A 19,381-nucleotide genomic window follows, 5' to 3' on the forward strand; every position below is an offset into this window, starting at 1 on the left:
GTGGACATAATGTTTTCATTTCTCTGGGGGAGATATCTAGGAGTGGAATTGTTGGGTCATATGGTGCAGTTTCCAAAATGAATGTGCCTTTTTACATTCCTACCAACAATGTGGAGAATTCTAGCTTCTCCACATCCTAGGCAACACTTGCTACTGTCTGGTTTTTATTACAGCCATTCTAGTGGGTGTGAAGTGACATGTTATTGTTATTTTGATTTGCATTTTCCTAATGACTAAAAATATCGAGCATCTTTTCATGTGCTTATTGGTCATTCAAATATTTTTTCTGATGAAGTGTTTATTCAAAATTTTGTCCGTATTTCAAGAGTGTTGTCATTTTATTATACACTCCCAGAGTTCTTTATGTATTCCAGATACAAGTCATTTATTAGATATATGATTTTCAAATATTTTCTCAGTCTGTGGCTTGTCTTTTCACTTTTTAAATGGTGTCTTTAGAAACACAACAGTTTTGAATTTTGATGAAGTCAATCTATCAATTTTTTTCTTTTATCGTTTGGGCTTTTGGTGTTATCTCTAAGAAGTTTTTGCCTAACCCTGCCATATTTTAGAAATGACCTGCCCTTACCCTCCAATTGGCAGTATGTCTTGGACTTCTTTCTACCTCAATAAATACAGGTCTGCATCATCATCCTTCATGGCGTTGGTTTCTGGAAAGAGGGAGGAAAGAAAGGATACAATAGGGTCCGACTACTCCAAATATCCAGGACCATTTTGTTTATTCTTGGGGCATGCCTTCTTCCATTTGGGATCATCTCATGTCTGGTATTTCCTCGGTGGTTTGTGAATAAAAACTTTTTTAGGCTATTAACTTCATCACAACATTTTATGTTTTAATACCTTGGTCACACAGATTCGTGGCCCCAAATCTTCTGTAGGCTTAAATTCCTCCATCTTTGATTCTAGTGGTGGGATGGTCATAAGAAACATGTGTTCTCCTATAATTGAGATTTGACAACCACTGCTTCCAGCATTTCCTAAAACTGACTGAGCCTTGGGAATGATTCACTCTAGTTAATGTGGTAAAAGGTAAATATGGAAAAAGAAAAGTAAGTTGTAGATAACAGAAATTGGCATATTGGTTTGTTGTTGTTCTTGTTAATCCTCATCCCAGGATATTTTTTCCATTGATTTTTTTTTTAAGAGAGAGTGAGGGGGGGAGGGGGGGAGAGAGACAGAGACAGAGACAGAGACATTGATGTGTCTCACATCACATCAACTGGTTGCCTCCTATGCTCACACTGGCCCTACAACCCAAGTACATGCCCCTGACTGGGAATTTAACCCATGACCCCTGGGTCTGAGGGCTGACGCTCCAACCACAGAGCCACACCGGCCAGTGCTGGCACACTGGTTTTAATGGAAGACTTAGTAATATTCCCAAACAAAATAGTGGTTATCATTTAACAGGCTCCAGAATGAGATGAATGGCACCCTGGCCTCTAACAGGAGTGGGGCTTCACTGGCTTGATAGGTGGTAGGTTATGAGGTTTGTGTAAAGTGAGAAGCTTCTTTAGGAACTAATTTCAGATAGAAGACACTAAGGGAGAATATCCAGGGAGGGAAAGAGCCTGTGAGAGGGGCCTCAGAGTAAGAATGGGAAAGGCAGGTTAGAGGATTTCAGAGCTCAGTGCTGAAAATGCTGATCTGTGAAAGAGAGGATCACTACACAACCATTTTGATGAGAAGCCAAGGTAGGATGGCCATGATTCTTTTTTGACCTAGCCCACTAGGGTTGGAGCCCAGAATTTGGAACCCCAGTACAAAAGCAAGGAGCACAGGGGAAAGATGTAAGGGCAACCCCCTGGCTGCACAATGGCCATGGCAAGGTTAGGGAAGTGCCCTGAGCAAAGATGTAGAGCTCCTCCAAACTGGTAGGTGACTATATGAGGCTGAGAGATGCAGAGGGAGATCATTCTAAATCCTTTAAGCAGTAGCCTTAGGTTTTTAACTTTAGTTTTTGTTTTTGTTTTTTTTCATATGGAAAACAAGACCAAATTACTACAGGGACTAACGGCTGTGTGCATGGAATATACTGGAAGACAAAGAGACCAGCTAGAAGCTACTGCAGAAATTCAGACATGAGGAGGGCTGTCCTTACAGAGAGTGCGTAGGAAGAAATGATCACCAGGCCTTTAGGGATGGTTGGCTGTGCAAAGTACAGAGAGAAGAGACAAACACAGCTGGGGGTGGGGGTGGGGCAAAAGCTGTAAGATGATTGACGGTTTTTTGGAGGTATAATTATATACGTACAATAAAATGTACAAATCTTAAGTGTGCAATGAATTTTGATAAATGTCTGCACGAGGTATGTTAAAAGGCTGAGTTTCACATGAATGCAGATACTAAGTGAAGTTGCCTCGAAAGCAAGAAGCTATATACACCTCAGTGAGAGAAGCAACAGGGGCTGGAACTGCAGATTTGAAAGTTATGCCAGCAGGTAGAAATCTTGTGAGCACATGAACACAAGTGCAAGAAAGGGGAACTGAAGAGAAAGGCCCAATTTTTGGCGCGCTTGAACCCCACACACACTGAGGGTCTTATTTGCGGGTTTAAGTGCAGCGACTTCTTTTTTATCAGGCCTTCAACCTCATACTAAATTCTTTTAAGAGAGAAAGAAACCACTTTCCCAGTTGGCTTCTGCCAAAGTCTGTCCTAACCGATCTTGCAGAATGGTGTCCTTGGGGGAGGGGAGCTACAAGACCCCACGGAGTGGTCTGCACCTCCTCCAAGCAGCTTGCACAGCTAGGATGCACAACTTTGTTCCAGACCTGGGGAGCCCAGCTCCCTCCGTGCAGCGGCCTTGCAGCAATGCCTTCGGTGTTTGCAGCCTGTGCAAGCTTACAAGCAGGAGCACTGCTCTCCGAGTTGGGGGCCGGTGGGCGTGGCCGCGCCCTCTCCCGCCCAGACAGTCCCTGGAACATTCTGAAAAGTATCCAAAAGTTCTGCGCCGCGCGCGCCAAAAGAAAATATAAAAGGGCACAACCCCCCACTACTCTGGGCATTTCGTGTCCAGACCTCGCCAACCGGCTCAAGCTCCAGCTGCAGCGCAGACGCCTCCTGCGCCTTGTCTGGAGCCTAGCCGTCGGCGGGGTGCTCCCCTTGCAGCGGTCTTCGGACCGAGGCGGCGACCTGAGCGTACTTGCTTGCCCTTCTCTTGGGGGCACCATGCCCAACGACGACGCATTCAACAAGTCCTCGGCACCGTCGGAAGCCCCGCACACCTCCGGGGCACCGCCGCAGAGCAAGACGGCGGTCTTCGGCAAAGTGGCGGGGGCTCTGCTGGTAACCTCGGGCGCCGGAGGCAGCGGCGGCGGCGGCGGCGGTGGCGGTGGCGGCAGCGGCGGCGGCGGCGGCGGCGGCTGCTCGGGGGCGTCCGGCGGGGGTGCCGGGAGCAAGAAGTCTCCGCGGCTGCCCAAGTGCGCGCGATGCAGGAACCACGGCTACGCGTCGCCGCTCAAGGGCCACAAGCGCTTCTGCATGTGGCGGGACTGCCAGTGCAAGAAGTGCAACCTGATTGCCGAGAGACAGCGCGTGATGGCCGCGCAGGTGAGTGCGGGCCCCCAAGAACCGGCTTCAGCCCCGAACTTTTCTGGAAAGTCCCTCCGGCCTGGCTGGCGCCACGCAGGGCCGGGGTTCGGAGGTGGCGGGGCTCGCCCGCGGCCGCGGCGCGCTCTGGCCCGGGCTCCCAGCCACGCACCGACGCCGCGCTCCCGGGGGCTCGGGTCCGATCCCGCGGACGGAGCAGGGAGGCGGGGAGTTCGCTCGGTTCCGGGAACCCCGCGATCCCTGACCCAGCCCTCCCGCAGGGCCTTGCAGGGTCCGCTCTTCAGGGGGTCCCCGATATCCCCAGAATCTCTGATCCCGCTTTCATAGCAAAGTTGCCGGGTTCGCTGGTGAGTCCCTGGCATCCCGGCACTGAACCTTCCGCAGAGAGTTGCGGGGTTCGGTCTGCCGGGGCAGGGTCCCCGGGATCTCCGCCCTGGTCCCCAGCAGAGTTGCCGGGTTCGCCCCTTGGGGGGCCCCCGGGACTCCCTGACTCCGCCCCCCAGCCCAGAGTTGCGCGGAAATTCGGAGGGCGCCGGCGTGGGCTACCTGTTGGGGCGAAACCGAAGCCCGGCTGCTCGTCTGGATAACGTGTCGGGCAGCGGTCTTTCTGGAAGGTTCGCCGCAATGGTCGCCGGCACCGCGTGGCCGTCGCCGGGCGCCGGGCGCCCTTCCCGTCTGCGCCCTCGCGGGCCGGGGCCTCGCCATCTTGAGGCCGCGGCCGTTCGCCCGGCCTTTTCCGCCCGAGCCTTCCCGCGGGCTGCCGCGCGGACCTGCGGGGCGCTCCCGGCTTGCTCGCCAGATGCGCGCAGGGGAGAAGAGCTGGGCCTGGAGCTTCGTCTGTCGTCCACGGTTCTTTTTTTTCCTTTTAAAGCGGCAAATCCACGACAGCAATTGAACATCGTAGCGGAAATAGTAAGGGTCGTTGGTATCCTAAAAGGATTTTAGAAGAGAATAATGTACTTTTTTTTTTTTCCCCGGCTAAAAGTTTTATCCTTTTCAGACAGGTTTTTGGAAATGCAAAGATACCCAAGAAATGTTGGCCAGCGACGTGCTGCTTTTGGGTAGGAAGGTGTAAATCTCCGTTGGAAATGATTTGATGCGTGTTCAGCAGGACCGCACGAATGCTTTTAAGATTATACTTTTATATACATTTTTTAAAACGCGTTTTAAACTAAATTTTGGTTTCATAGGTTGTGTGTGAGTGCGCTCGTGGAAAATACAGGTTGTTTTTCTTGGTTTCTTTATAGGGTTTTGGCTTAGTCTGTAGCGGAGGAAAAGAGTAAACTGAATATAGCGTTAAAATGCATCACAACAAGCTTACTGAAAGAAAAAACTGGTGAACATTTAAATTGCATTTGTAAGAAGAAAAATATTCTGAACATCTGGTCGTTGGCTTAAATAGTGCGGCGCTATGCTTAGGAGAACTTTCCTCAAAATATAATAAAATATTTATCGGAGTAGGGCCCTTCATTTAGAATTAACCTTTATTAGTAGGAGCACTGAGTTGGGAGAAGGCTGTGATGTTAAAAACAAAAGCAACTCGGGATTACTTTTGTAATACGAAATTTAAGTGTTTTTCGCAACAGAAGGCTTTTGTTGTGTTAGATGAAACCTTTCAAATTCATGTAACAGCGGTTTATTTGGTTTTTTAGTCCTTTTTAAAATAGTTTGAAAGTGATCTTGGATATGACTCTAAAATAATTGCGTTTTTTAAAATCAATTGCCTCACTTTACCTGTTTAAATAACATTTCCTAACACCCTGGCCGGTTTGGCTCAGCGGTTGGAGCATCGGCCTGCGGTCCAGAGAGACCCGGGTTCGGTTCCCGCTAAGGGCGCGCACCTCGGTGGCGACCACTCGATGTGTCCATTTCGCGTGGATGTTTCTCTCTCTTCTTCTCTTTCCATCCCACTCTATCTGAACAAAAAATGGAAAAATGTCCTCGGGTGAAGATAATAAATAAATAACATTTCCTAAGAACCCTGGAGAGGTCTTTATAAAAGTGTCTTTAGTTTATGGAGTATTTTGTGTGTTTTGTGCATGCATGTGATTTGTGCAAATTGAGGTATAGGTAGGCATTGACATACTGCACAGCTTTGTGGGTATTTTTTATTATTTCTGATCAGATCATTTATATCTAAACTTCTTGGTTAGTAATAGAAAATCCAAGATTTAAACGTATTTAATCTTAATTATTTAAGTATTCTTTTTCCTTTTTATAAGTTGAAGACTCCTCTTGTAAAGAGAAAAATTACTTCCAAATTAATCATCTTTCTAAATTTGGACTATAGTTTTCCTAAAACAATATATAAATTGTATTTGTGCTTCCAGTTTATCATTTTGATTTCAACTATTGGTTTGTCTTTGGGACTCTGAGGTACAGGTACTCTCTCATTTTATCATCACCAAGAGTCAATTTCAACAGAAAGTCTCCCTTTTTTGTTACATGTAGTCAGCAAATATATAATTTATTTTCTTTACACCTCTTTTATCAACCTTTAACAATATTTTAAAAGAAGATAAATTGAAGAGGGACCATGAGGAGTTTCTTAGGTATGTGAGGCCCTTGCCATCTCCTTCTGCCTGCATCTGCCTCCTCCTTCCCTGCCTGGAGTATCCACCTGTCCTCTCCCTTTCTCTCCGTCTCCAGCCTCTCCCTTCTCCAGGGACTTAACCACCAGCTTCCAGCCCTCTTCCCCATTACTTCTCCATATGCTCCCTCCACCCAGGCTCTGAAGGGTTTTTCCTAAGCAGCCTCCGCCTTTCCTGCCCACCCCGGTCCCTTGTTCTGCATCTTCATCCTTACCTGTCTAAGCCCTACTCAACCTAATATTCAAGGCTCTGCTCCAATAGGCTCAGCTCCAGTACCGCCTCTGGCTGATTCTTACACTTGAAGCCATTTCTGTCTCTGAATTTCTTCTGTAGGATTGGTGTGTACCTCTCCTGTGGTGTTGGTCACATTCTGTCTAGAGTTCCATGCTTATCTGCCTCTTGTTTCTCCTTTTTAAGATTTTCATTCATTTCTTTATGTTTGATCCTCACCCGAGGATATATTTTTATTTTATTCTTTCCATCACCATGTATCCCCTCTATGCCCTCTTCCACCTCCACCCCCCCCCCCCAATCACCACTATTGTCCATGAGTTCTTTGTTTTCTTACTGATTTTTAGAGAGAGAAGAGGAGGGAGAGAGAGAGAGTGAGTGTAACATTGATGTGAGAGAAGCATCAATTGGTTGCCTCCTGTATACGCCCGGACCAGGGATTGAACTTGCAACCCAGGTGTGTGCCCTGAGCGGCAATTGAACCTGCAACCTTTTGGTGTCCTGGGTGATGCTCCAACCAACTGAGCCACCTGGCCAGGGCCTGTTTCTCCTTTTAAACACTGAGTACCTTGGGATATAATCTAGTCTTACTGTATCTTGCTGGTCGTTGTCCCCAGTACAATGGCCTTGTACAAATTGTGGAACTGAAGGAGTGAGTGATCCCATTATCCTGCCTTCCTGATTGATCAGTGCTGACTTCTCTGCAGATTGAACTCCTCTGCTTGGCTGACTATAATTTTTCCTGATTCTCCCTAGCCAATCTTATCTCCTTCTAATTTACATACTAATTTGTTTAATGAACATTTTTTGAGCACCTACTGTGGGCCAGACACCCTGGCTCTAAACCACTTCTCAGCTTCGGCTGCACCTGATAGTTAAGTGGAATTGAGAGGTTCTCAGGCCTCAACCTGGAGCTAATGAATCATGATGTCTGGGTGGGTGGGGCTGCACAAGTGATGCTCATGGTGTGCTGGAGGATGACCTGCTGCCCTGTGCTTCCAGGTGGCCCTGCGAAGGCAGCAGGCCCAGGAGGAGGAACTGGGGATCAGCCACCCCATCCCGCTGCCCACTGCGGCTGAGCTGCTTGTCAAGAGAGAGAACAATGGCAACAACCCTTGTCTGATGACCGAGAACAGTGGCTCCTCGCAGCCTCCACCACCACCACCACCACCACCACCACCACCACCGCTGCCACCAGTCAGCACCGCGACCGCTGCAGTTGCAGGTAACCTGGGGGACCCGGGGTTCACACTGTGGCTGAGCATGAGGGTAGAAGAAGGGCCGTGGCCACAAAACAGTCTCAGGACCATCCTGAGCCACATCCCACATCAGAGGATTTCCTTCAAGGATTCTTCCTCTGCAGGTCTTCAATAGCTTTACTTTTCTGTTGGTAATTAGCCAAGACTGAATCTGGACAGAGTCAGAATCACAGAATGTCAGAGGAGTGAGATTTTCCAGATTTCATCTCAATCCACTCCTCCATTTTTGGGTCCTTTTGGTGACAGCTAAAGATCCTTGTTTTCTAGAACTAAAAGTCCATTTCTCTGGCAAATGACTGCAGTCCATTTGGATCACGTTTCAGTGGGCACTGGGAAGTCAGGGAAGGCATGTCGCACTGGCTTAAATGTTCTCTCCCGGGTACTAGCACTGTACCAGCAGCTACATGTATGTTAATTCACCTCATTGCATTCTCGGCAGTAGGAGGTATTAGTCCTGTTTAACACATGTGAGAACTGAGGTGTAGGAAGTTTAAGTGACTGACTAAATCTACAGAACTAAAAAGTATCTGAAGTGGTTTATCTGCCTCCAGAGCTCACTGAGCTTATTGCACTGGGTCTCCAAATTACCTCAAGCATCATGATGGCCTGGAGCTGCACTGTACAATATGGAAGCCCCTAGTCACAGGTGGCTATTTAAAAATTTTTCTTTTTTTTTTTTTTTTATCCTTAGACAAGGACTTTTTTTGATATTTTGTTCAGATAGAGTGGGAGGGAGAGAGAGAGAGAGAGAGAGAGAGAGAGAGAAACATCAACATGTAAGGAACACATTGAGTGGTTTCCACCCACACCACCCAACCAGGGCCAGGGACAAACTGCAACCGAGGTACGTGCCCTTAGTGGGAACCGAACCCGGGTCTCTCTGGACCGCAGGCCGACACTCTAACCACTGAGCAAAACAGGCCAGGGCAAATTTTTTTTTCTTTATTGATTTTAGGGAGAAAGGAAGTGAGAGGGAGAGAGAAGTAGAAACATTGATGAGAGAGAACATCAATTGGCTGCCTCCTGCATGCCTCCCACTGGGGATCAGGCCCACAACCTGGGCATGTGTCCTGACCGGGAATCGAATCAGCGACATCTTGGTGCGTGGGTTGATGCTCAACCACTGAGCCACACTGGCCGGGCCACAGGTAGCTATTTAACTTTAATTTTTTTCTTTTTAATCCTCACCCGAGGACATTTTTCCATTTTTTGTACAGATAGAGTGGGAGGGAGAGAGAGGAAGAGAGAGAGAGAGAGAAACATCTATGTGAAAGGGACACATCGAGTGGCTGCCACCCGCACGACCAACCAGGGCCGGGGACAAACTGCAACCGAGGTACATGCCCTTAGCAGGAACCGAACCCAGGTCTCTCCGGACCGCAGGCCAACGCTCTAACCGCTGAGCCAAACTGGCCAGGGCAAACTTTAAATTGATTATAATGAAATGAAATTAAAACATTCACCCAAAGAAGTTAAACAAATGACCAACATACACGTGAAAAGATGCTAAATATCACTGATCATTAGGGAAATGCAAATGAAAACTACATTGAGATACCATCTTATAATGAGATATCGACCAACACATTAAGATGGTTACTATTTAAAAAACCCCACAAAATAACATTGGCGAAGATATGGATAAATGGGAAACTTAGTGCTCTTTGTTGGTGGAACTATAAAATGGTTCAGTTGATACGGAAAAAACAGTATGGAGGTTCCTCAAAAACTGAAAATAGAATTACCATATGTTCCAGTAATTAGTCTTCTGGTTATACACCCAGAATCATAAGGAGGGTCTTGAAGAGATAGTTGTACACCCATGTTCATAGCAGCATTATTAATAATAGCTAAAATGTGGAAGCAGCCTCTGTTCATCAACAGATAAATGGGTAAGCAAATGCGGTATTATGCATACAATGGAATATTATTCAGCCTTGAAGAAGAAGGAAGTTCTAACACATGCTACAAAGTAGATGAACCTTGAGGACATTATACTAAGTGAAATAAGTCAGTCACAAAAAGACAAATACTGTGTGATTCCACTTAAATAGTCAAAAGTCTTATAGACGGAAAGTAGAATGGTAGTTGTCAGGGGCTGGGGAGAGGAGAGAATAGAGAATTAGTGTTGAATGGGCACAGAGCAGCGATTTTCAACCTTTTTCATCTCTTGGCACACAGAGACTAGTTACTAAAATTGTGCGGCACACCAAAAAATATATTTGACCAAAAATAGCTATAATTTTTATTCATTCACACTGGACGGCTATTGTTGTGTTGGCTGTTGTCATTTTTCTTTTTCTTTTTTTTTTTTATCCTCACCTGAGGACAGTTTTACATTTATCTTCAGGTAGAGAGAGAGGAGGAGAGAGAGAGAAACATCAACATGAGAGAGACATTGAGGGGTTGCCACCCACACGACCCAACCGGGACTGGGAACGAACTGCAGCCGAGGTACGTGCCCTTAGCAGTAACCGAACTCCGGACTCTCTGGTCGGTGGGTTGACGCCCTAACCACTGAGTCACACTGGCCAGGGTGGCTATTGTCATTTTTTAAATTTGACATCTAAGGGGAAAGATGTCAGTGCCCCTGACTAAAGAGTCAGGTATTGATGTTTTAAAAATTCTTACAGCATGCCTGGCTGGTGTGGCTCAGTGGTTGAGTGTCAACCCATGCACCAAGAGGTCGCCGGTTTGATTCCCAGTCAGGACACATGCCCAGGTTGTGGGCCCGATCCCCAGTGGGGGGCATGCAGGAGGAGACCAATTGATGCTCTCTTTTATTGATGTTTCCATCGCTCTCTTCCTCTCCCTTCCTCTCTCTCTAAAATCAATAAAGGAAAAAAAAAATGTTAAAAAAAATTCTTGCAGCACACGGGTTAAAAATCGCTGGAATAGAAGTTTGGTTTCACAAGATGAAAAGAGCTGTGGATATGGATGACAGTGATGGTTGCCCATTATAAATGATTTAATACCATTGAACTGTGCACTTAAAAATGGTTAAGATGGTAGATTTTGTGTGTCCTTTACCACAATAAAAATATAATCCTAAATTTTAATTATTCAGTCCCTCATCTGCACTAGCTACATTTCCAGTGCTCAGTAGGCACCTACAGCTGAGGCCTCCCATGCTGGACTGTGTGCATTTCCATTTCTTGCAAAGGTCTGTTTGATGGCCCTGGTTCAGAATTCAGAAGCTCTAAGAAAATCCACCAAAGATGTGAAATCCTATTGGCAGTAAATGCATATATTATTATGTTTAATAAATATGCTGAGATTCCCAGCATATACATAGAGCCTGCTGAGGTTCTGTGAACTACAGCCTTGCAGTATGGTACCTCTCCTCTAATAATGTCATGAGTTACTCAGTTTGCTGTGTTTAACCATTGAGCTCAAGTTACTCAGCTGCCTGTCATTAACTAGCTGTGCAACTTGGAATATGCCACTTAAACTCTCTGGACCTTTTGTTTCCTCTTCAAAAAAGCGGGGAGGGAGTCTTGAGGGTTTCGAAGATTCTCTGATTCTTGACCGTTACAAAGGAGAAGGTAAGCAGGTAAGTGGTGGAACCATAATTTCTATGTTTCAGATTGATGTGTCTGTCACTGTGTGTTACTGGGGCTAGAGGTTCTGTAGTTAACAAAGGGAATGTATTATTTCCTTTTTTTTTTTTTCTTTTGGCTTGGTTTCTCAAATACTTACAACAGTTTCCAAACTTTCCTTTTCAGAAGAAGGAAGGAGTCTATCAGATGTATGATCTTTATACTTTGGGATTTTAAGCTGTGTCTAAAGTTAATTACCAAATCATACATACCTTGTCAGGACTGATGTGACGGATTTAGCTGGAGGGCTGAAATGGAAACTGGGTGTGTCAGGAGTGTAGAGAGGCACTGATGTTCACAAACATTGTAGGAGGTAGGAATTATTCCCATTTACAAATAAGGAAACCAGTGGTAAGGAAGCTGCCTCAGAATAAAGCTGAGTGGAACTGGGATTTAGCACAGGCCTGCCAGTCCCAAAGCCCATGGACTTTTCATTTAGCCGCCTGTGAAGAGAGGCTGTGGGAACAGTAGCCATGTTTCTTTGGAAAATGGACAATTATGCTGAGAGGCATGGTTTAATCCTCAGAAGGGATTTAGGGCTAATGGGCAATAAGAACAATGTTAGAGGCAAAAGTCTGTGCCATTCTTCGTTAGCATAGAAGGCTGCAGCCACTGGTCTTCATGGGGAGTAATACAGGGGAAGTGATGGTAAATGTCAATGCTTGGCATTTTGTTAGGGCATCACAGGTGAACTTGATCTAGCCTGCTGTCCTGCATTCCACCTTGGAGGAAGGGATGTCAGAGTTTGATTGTACCCCCAAGATATCGGAGCTTTAGAGAAGGATTTCAGGCTAGATGGAGTTCAGAATGACAAAGAAGTTCTCCCAGGGCATTTCAGGTAGCATTAGGGAAAATTACAAATAGAAGCAGCAGGAAAGCAAGATAGAAGGTTCGGGCTCAAGAAAGATGTGACTAGATTCCCTTCTTTGCCTCTGGAGTTGATAGACCTTGGAGTCATTTTGGAGTCTTGAATGAACACTCAAAGGGAGGGGAATGTGGAAGCCAACAGGGTGCTCAGGTGTGGGTTGGGGGGGGCATCCCTGCCAAAGGAGATGGGCTTCTCCCTCACCAGCTCATCTCAATGGGGTAGGAGCCTCAGATACATCAACATCACTCACTGGACTTCTACTAAAATTCTTGAGTTGGGATCCATAACTTCCGGACTGGGCTGGGATATGAGCAAGAGAGAAACAGGAATGCCAGTAGCATTAAAGTACATTAATACATAGATGGAGAAAGGAGGAAGGGGTTGAGGAAGTGGGAGAGAAGGAACCAGAGACTGTGACTGACTGACTGACTGGAGAGTGTCTAAGTTTAATGCAGCACATGGGGCCTGACTTCTTAGATAGCTCGCTCGCTGATAACAAATAAGTAGCTCATATTACGTTTCCAGAGATTAGGATTTATTTAAAATAATGTTGAACTTTCTACAGATACTCATTTATATAGTACAAAAACATATCCAGTTAAAGATAATTGTTCTTCCAATTCCAAACTACAGGCCTTTTCTGTTTGTCATTCCAGGATTGCGTGCTACATGTACAAGCATATGTGTTTATTGATCATTTTCATATGTATTTATATTTTTAACATAATGGAAGTGTATTGTTGACACCTGTGTTAATTTATCTTTTTCATTTATTTTATTTTTATCCTCACCCAAGGACATTTTTTCCATTTTTTGTTCAGATAGAGTGGGAGGGAGAGCGAGGAAGAGAGAGAGAGAGAGAGAAGAGAGAGAGAGAGAGAGAGACATCGATGTGAAAGGGACACATCGAGTGGTTGCCACCCTCACGACCCAACCAGGGCCGGGGACAAACTGCAACCAAGGTACGCGCCCTTAGCGGGAACCGAACCCGGGCCTCTCTGCACCGCAGGCCAGTGCTCTAACCGCTGAGCCAAACCAGCCAGGCTTTTCATTTTCATTTAAAACAGCTTGGAGTTGTTTTGTGGGTGTGGGTGGCAACCAGTTGATGTGTCTCCCTCACATCAATGTTTCTCTCTCTCTCCCCCTTCTCTCCCTTCCACTCTATCTGAAGATAAATGCAAAAATGTCCTCAGGTGAGGATAAAAAAATTAAAAATTAAAACAGCTTTGGAAGGCTAGGATTTGAAATGGTTTGGCAACAGTGGTAGGAGTTATGGAATAGTAGAATGTACCATCCTGGCTCACCTGGGGGCAAGTTGCTAACCTCCTCTTTCTAGTTCCTTTTGTTTAGTGTCTACAGGGCAGTAGCTTAGTGAAACTTGAGATTTTCATGCCCTTGAAATTTCTTAGTTATCTCCCTTTGGCTTGTGCAAGTGCCAGAGAGTGAGAAACACCCAAGAATTATTGCTGAGAATATTGGCTGAATTCTGAGGACACTTCGAAGGCAATTGGATTTACCAAGCTATTGTTTAATTGGAGAACTGACCATGTACCTTAGCAAAAAGTCTCTACAATCGTAAGCCAAAGATAGGCTAAGATTGGCCAAAACATTGAGTAAAGATTCCTCAAATGATGGGTATAAAAGATTTTTGTTATTATTTTCATCTGTGATTGTGGGAATTACTATGGAAGAAACAGCCTTTTGAAGAAATGCCCTGTTCATTTCTGTTTCTTATACTAGCAGGATGAGATGCTAGCAGATACTGTATTAATTAGTAAATAGTTTCTTCCCAGCCATTTTTGGGGCACCCAGAAAAAAAAAGGTGATTATTTTGGATTATAAAGGACTATGAATTAATAGTAACTTCAGGATTATCTCTGTGGTTTTACTTTTCAAATTTTAGCATAAAATATATTTCTTATTTCAAAAGTTACGAACTTACTTTAAAAAATGTCTCAGGCATCCCTCCTCTTTGGGCTGTTCTGTTTTATTTTATATTCTGCTTTTCCTCCAACTTCCTGTGCAGCCAGTGGATTGCTGTTTTACCCGGTGCTCACACTAAGGTCTGCCTAGTGCTTTGCCTCTGCTTTTCTGTGCAGAGCTGTCAGATGAAGGGTTGCGTTGTAGATAATTCCATTCTGCACGTGCATCCTTTGTACGTAAGGACCTGAATGTTATCTCCCTTAGGGTCCTCCCTCCTGGAGCATCCTGGACTTCTACACATTCGCATTTACACTCCCCCACATCAAACCACCTCCTGCCGTCTTGGGCCTTCCCCGGGCAGCCAGCCTCCTGTGGCCTATGGCCCACTTTCACTCACCTTTCCCCTGTTGGAAGGGTCAGGCAGCTCTGTGTCTGGTGATGATGGGGCCCCTCCTTCACTTCTCTGTAGCGGGAATTCCATTTCTGAATGCAGAGAGAGAGAAGGGAGCGATGGGAAGGGAGGGAAAGCAGGCACACAAGGTAGGGAAACATATTTCGCTGTATGTCTTCTTTTTTTATCCTCACCCGAGGATATTTTTCCATTTTTTGTACAGATAGAGTGGGAGGGAGAGAGAGGAAGGGGGAGAGAGAGAGAGAAACATCGACGTGAAGGGACACATCGAGTGGTTGCCACCCGCACGACCAACCAGGGCCGGGGACAAACTGCAACCAAGGCACATGCCCTTAGCGGGAACCGAACCCGGGTCTCTCCGGACCGCAGGCCGACACTCTAACCGCTGAGCCAAACTGGCCAGGGCCGCTGTATGTCTTCTAAGTGCTTAAATGCTTTACGAAGATGAACTGTGGTAGTATGAAAATGGAGCGATGTCCCCATGCACTTTTTACCAGGAAGAAATGTGGCTGATCAATTGATTAAAGATACTGAATTTTTGACCAGCTGGTGTGGCTCAATGGTTGAGCGTCAACCCATGCACCAAGAGGTCGCCAGTTCGATGCCTTGTAAGGATACATGCCCAGGTTATGGGCCCAATGCCCAGTGGGGGACATGCAGGAGGCAGCCAGTCAGTGTTCTCTCTCATCAATGTTTCTATTTCTCTCTCCCTCTCCCTTTCTCTCTCTCTAAAATCAATAAAGAAAAATAAATGATAGTGAATTTTTAATTAGAAAATGATCTATTTTTAATTGGATTTATTGGGGTGATATTGCTTAATAAAATGATGTAGGTTTTAGGTGTACAATTCTATAATAAGTCAACTATATATTATGTGTTTACCACCCCAAGTCAGGTCTCCTATCACCATTTCTCCCCCTACCTTTTTCTGCCTCCCTATCCCCCTTCCCCTCTGGTAATCACCATGCTGTTGTCTGTAATCACAAGTTATTTTTCCTTTGCTTAATATCGTCACCTTTTTCACCCAGCCCTGCAAACCCCTCTCCAACAGTTGTCAGTCTGTTCTTTATGAGCTTGTTTCAAAAATAAACTATTCTTTAGAGCAGTTATAGGTTCACAGCGAAATTGAGAGGAAGGTTCAGAGATTTTCCATTTATCCCCTGCCCCCCACATACACAGCCTCCCCCATTGTCAACACCCCCATAAGAGTGGTGCATTTGCTATAATTGGTGACCTATTGACATACCAGAATCACCCCAAGTCCATAGTCGATACTAGGGTTTGCCCTTGTGATGTCTATTCTTTGGGTTTGGACAAATTTATAATGACATGCACACACCATTATAGTGTCACACAGTAATTTTACTGCCCTCTGTAGAGTTATTTACATTTAAAATAATATGTCCATTTTTATCTTTGCAGTTTCTCAGTATTGTACCGAAAGAGGTTCTTCATTCAAATGAACAACCGAAACATTTTACCCAAATTAGTTTGAGAGGTTTTTTTCCCCTCCAATTCCCACTGCCTGCCCCCAGCATTGTTGTCTGTGTCCATTGGTTATGCTTATATGCATAAGTTATTTGTTTATCTCTTCCCTCTCCCCTGCCCCGCTTCTCTGAGGTTTGTCAGTCTGAACCCTACTTCTATGTCTCTGGGTCTGTTTTGTTCATCAGCTTATTTTGTTCATTATATTCCACAAATAAGTGAGATCATGTGATACTTGTCTTTCTCTGACTGGCTAATTTCAGTTAGCGTAACACTCTCCAGGTCCCTCCATGTCGTCTTAAGGGTACGAGATCTTTCTTTCTTACAATTCCATTGTGTATATGTACCACAGCTTTTTTATCCACTAATCTACTGATGGGCAGTTGGGCTGTTTCCAGATCTTAGCTGTTGTAAATAGTGTAAATTGTAAATAGTGCTGCTGTGAGCATAGGGGTACATATATTCTTTCTGATTGGTGTTTTGAGCTTCTTAGGGTATATTCCTAGAAATGGGATCACTGGGTAAAATGGCAGTTCCATTTTTAATTTTTTGAGGTAACACCATATTGTTTTCCACAGTGGCTGCACCAGTCTGCAATTGCACCAACAGTGTAGTAGAATCCCCTTTTCTCCACACCCCCTCCAGCACTTGTTGTTTGATTATTTGTTGATGGCATCCATTCTGGCAGGTGTGAGGTGATACCTCATAGTCGTTTTAATTTGCATCTCGCTGATGGTTAGTGACGTTGAGCATTTTTTCCTGTCTCTTGGCCATTTGTATGTCCTGTTTGCAGAAGTGTCTATTCAGGTCCTCTACCCATTTTTAATTGGATTATTTGCCTTCCTTTTGTTGAGTTGTATGAGTACTCTATAAATTTAGGAAATTAACCCCTTATGTGATGTATTGTTGGAAATTGTGCTCTCCCATATAGTGGGTTTCCTTTCCATTTTGGTCGTTGTTTCTTTTGCTGTGCAGAAGCTTTTAGTTTGATGTAGTCCCATTTTTTCATTTTTCTCTTTTGTTTCTCTTGCCTTAGGCGTTGTATCAGTAAAAATTCTGCTGCGTGTAATGTCTGAAATTCTGTTGCCTACATTTTTTCTAGGATTTTTATGGATTCATTTATTCTTGTGTATGATGTAAGTTGGTGGTCTAGTTTCATTTTTTGCATGTAACTGTCCAATTTTCCCAACACCATTTATTGAAGAGGCTGTCTTTACTCCACTGTATGCTCTTGCTACCTTTTTCAAATATTAATTGAGCATAATGACTTGGGTCCATTTCTGGGTTTTCTCTTCTGTTCCACTGGTCTATATGCCTGTTCTTGTGCCAGTACCAGGCTGTTTTGATTACAATGGCTTTGCAGTATAACCTGATATCTAGTATTGTGATCCCTCCTACTTTGTTCTTCTTTTTCAAGCTTGCTGTGGCTATTCAGGGTCTTTTTTGGTTCCATGTAAGCTTTTGAAATGTTCTAGTTCTGTGAAATAATGTTGTTGGTATTTTAATGGGGATTTCATTGAAACTATAGATTGCTTTGTGTAGTATGGACATTTTAATAATGTCAGTTCTTTCAATCTGTGAACAAGGTATATGCTTCCACTTTTTTTATATCTTCCTCTATTTTTTTTTTCATTGTCAAGAGTTTATTTTTAAAGGACTCTGGCCCTTTATATAAAGGAGCTTCATTTGCTTTTAGATAGAACTGTCGGTTTCAGGTAGAATGGAAAATGTAGATATTTGGTTTTAAAATAAATGCCTTTAGATAAAAGCATTCCCCAGTTTTACTTTCAGAGTTTAAAAAATTTCCAGGATGTCTAACAGAAAAAACTTAAATTGAAGCAACTCCTTAAGTTGGAGGCTTGAGTGAAAGGAAACACTTAACATTAATGGTACTACCATTCTGATAGTCTGTTTTTTTTTTAATTTTAAATACATTTTTATTAATTTTTTAGAGAGAGAGGAAGGGAGAGAGAGAGAGAGAAAAACATCGATGTGAGAGAAAACATTGACCGGCTGCCTCCTGCACACCCCCTACTGAGGACCAAGCCCACAACCCTGGGCATGTACCCTGACTGGGAATTGAACTGGGGCCTCTCAGTCCGTGGGAGGATGCTCAGTCCACTGAGCCATGCTGGCTGGGCTGATAGCCTGTTGTTTTAAATAGTGTCTCAATTTTATTTGCCAGGGCAGTCTTTGCTTATATATCAAATATAGCAGTTAGTCTGATAGATATTCTCTGTAAACAGTATTTCTGTAAAGCAGTTACAACTATTAGAAAGGAAATTTAGAAAACAGTTAAAAAAAGGTAAATATAGGATTTAGAGTCACAAATTAGTGTTGTAACCAGCATATGTAAAAGGCATGGAAACATTTGATTGGTTTACATTTATATCTCTTTTATGAAAATGTAATCTTAAGGGCAAGAATTGCATTTTATTCATGTGTATAGTACAGTGCCTGGCTTTATAGTAGATGTTGAATGAATAACAATGGTTAGATGTGAAGTTGTGCTTTAAAATACTAGATTAGTGATCATGAACCAACCTGACCTGCAGGTGTCAGAGAGTAAAATCATTGATCTTCAATGTGCATTTTGTTTTATAATATTAAAAAAATCTTTTTTTCTTTATTAATTTTAGAGAGAGAGGAAAGGAGAAGGAGAGAGAGATAGAAACATCGATAAGAAAGAACATCGATTGGCTGCCTCCTGCATGCACCCCACTGGGGATCGGGCCTACAGCCTGGGCATGTGCCCTGACCACAAATTGAACCAGTTACCTTTTGGTGCATGGGTCGATGCTCAACCACTGAGCCACACCAACCAGGCTATAATATTTTTTTAAATGTGGATTTTTAATTTTTTTTTTATTTTCATCTGGGGAAATTTTTTCCATTGATCTTCAGACATAGTGGGAAGGGAGAGAGAGAGAGAGAGAAACATCAATGTGAGAGCGACACGTTGACTGGTTGCCTCCTACATGACCTCAACTGGGGCTGGGACCTAACCGCAACCCATGGGTATGTGCCCTTGACCAGAATTGAACCTGCAACTGTTCGTTTGCGGGCTGATGCTCTAACCACTGAGCAAAACCGGACAGGGCTAAATGTGGATTTTTAAGTGGCTAAACATGAAAATGTAATTTAACAGCTTAAGGTGTAATTCATATGCTATACAATGCATCTATTTGAAGTGTACAATTCATTGTTTTTAGTAAATTCTCAGAGCTTTGCAACCATCACCATAACCTAACTGGACCGTTTTTGTCTCCTAAAAGGAACTCTATACCCATTAGCTGCCACTCCCCACACCAGCCCCAGGCAACCACTAATACATTTTTCTGTCTCTAGATTTGCCTATTCTGAACATTTCATGTAAATGGAATCGTTTTATGTCTGGCTTCTTTTATTTAACATAGTGTTTTCAAGGCTCATTCACATAATAG

At 44.2% G+C, this 19,381-nt stretch overlaps 1 protein-coding gene across 1 annotated transcript in view; it reads left to right on the top strand.

Moving 5' to 3' along the window:
- Positions 1–3,189: 3,189 nt before the first annotated feature.
- The window catches only part of DMRT1 (doublesex and mab-3 related transcription factor 1), a 96,886-nt gene continuing 80,694 nt past the window's right edge, over positions 3,190–19,381 (top strand). The window contains exons 1-2 of the mRNA XM_036261905.1: positions 3,190–3,570; positions 7,395–7,617. Of these exons, the coding sequence (XP_036117798.1) occupies positions 3,190–3,570; positions 7,395–7,617 (604 nt within the window). The remainder of the gene's footprint in view (positions 3,571–7,394; positions 7,618–19,381) is intronic.

The sequence above is a fragment of the Molossus molossus genome, unplaced genomic scaffold (genome assembly GCF_014108415.1).
Source record: "Molossus molossus isolate mMolMol1 unplaced genomic scaffold, mMolMol1.p scaffold_m16_p_14, whole genome shotgun sequence".
In the NCBI taxonomy this organism is placed as follows: domain Eukaryota; kingdom Metazoa; phylum Chordata; class Mammalia; order Chiroptera; family Molossidae; genus Molossus; species Molossus molossus.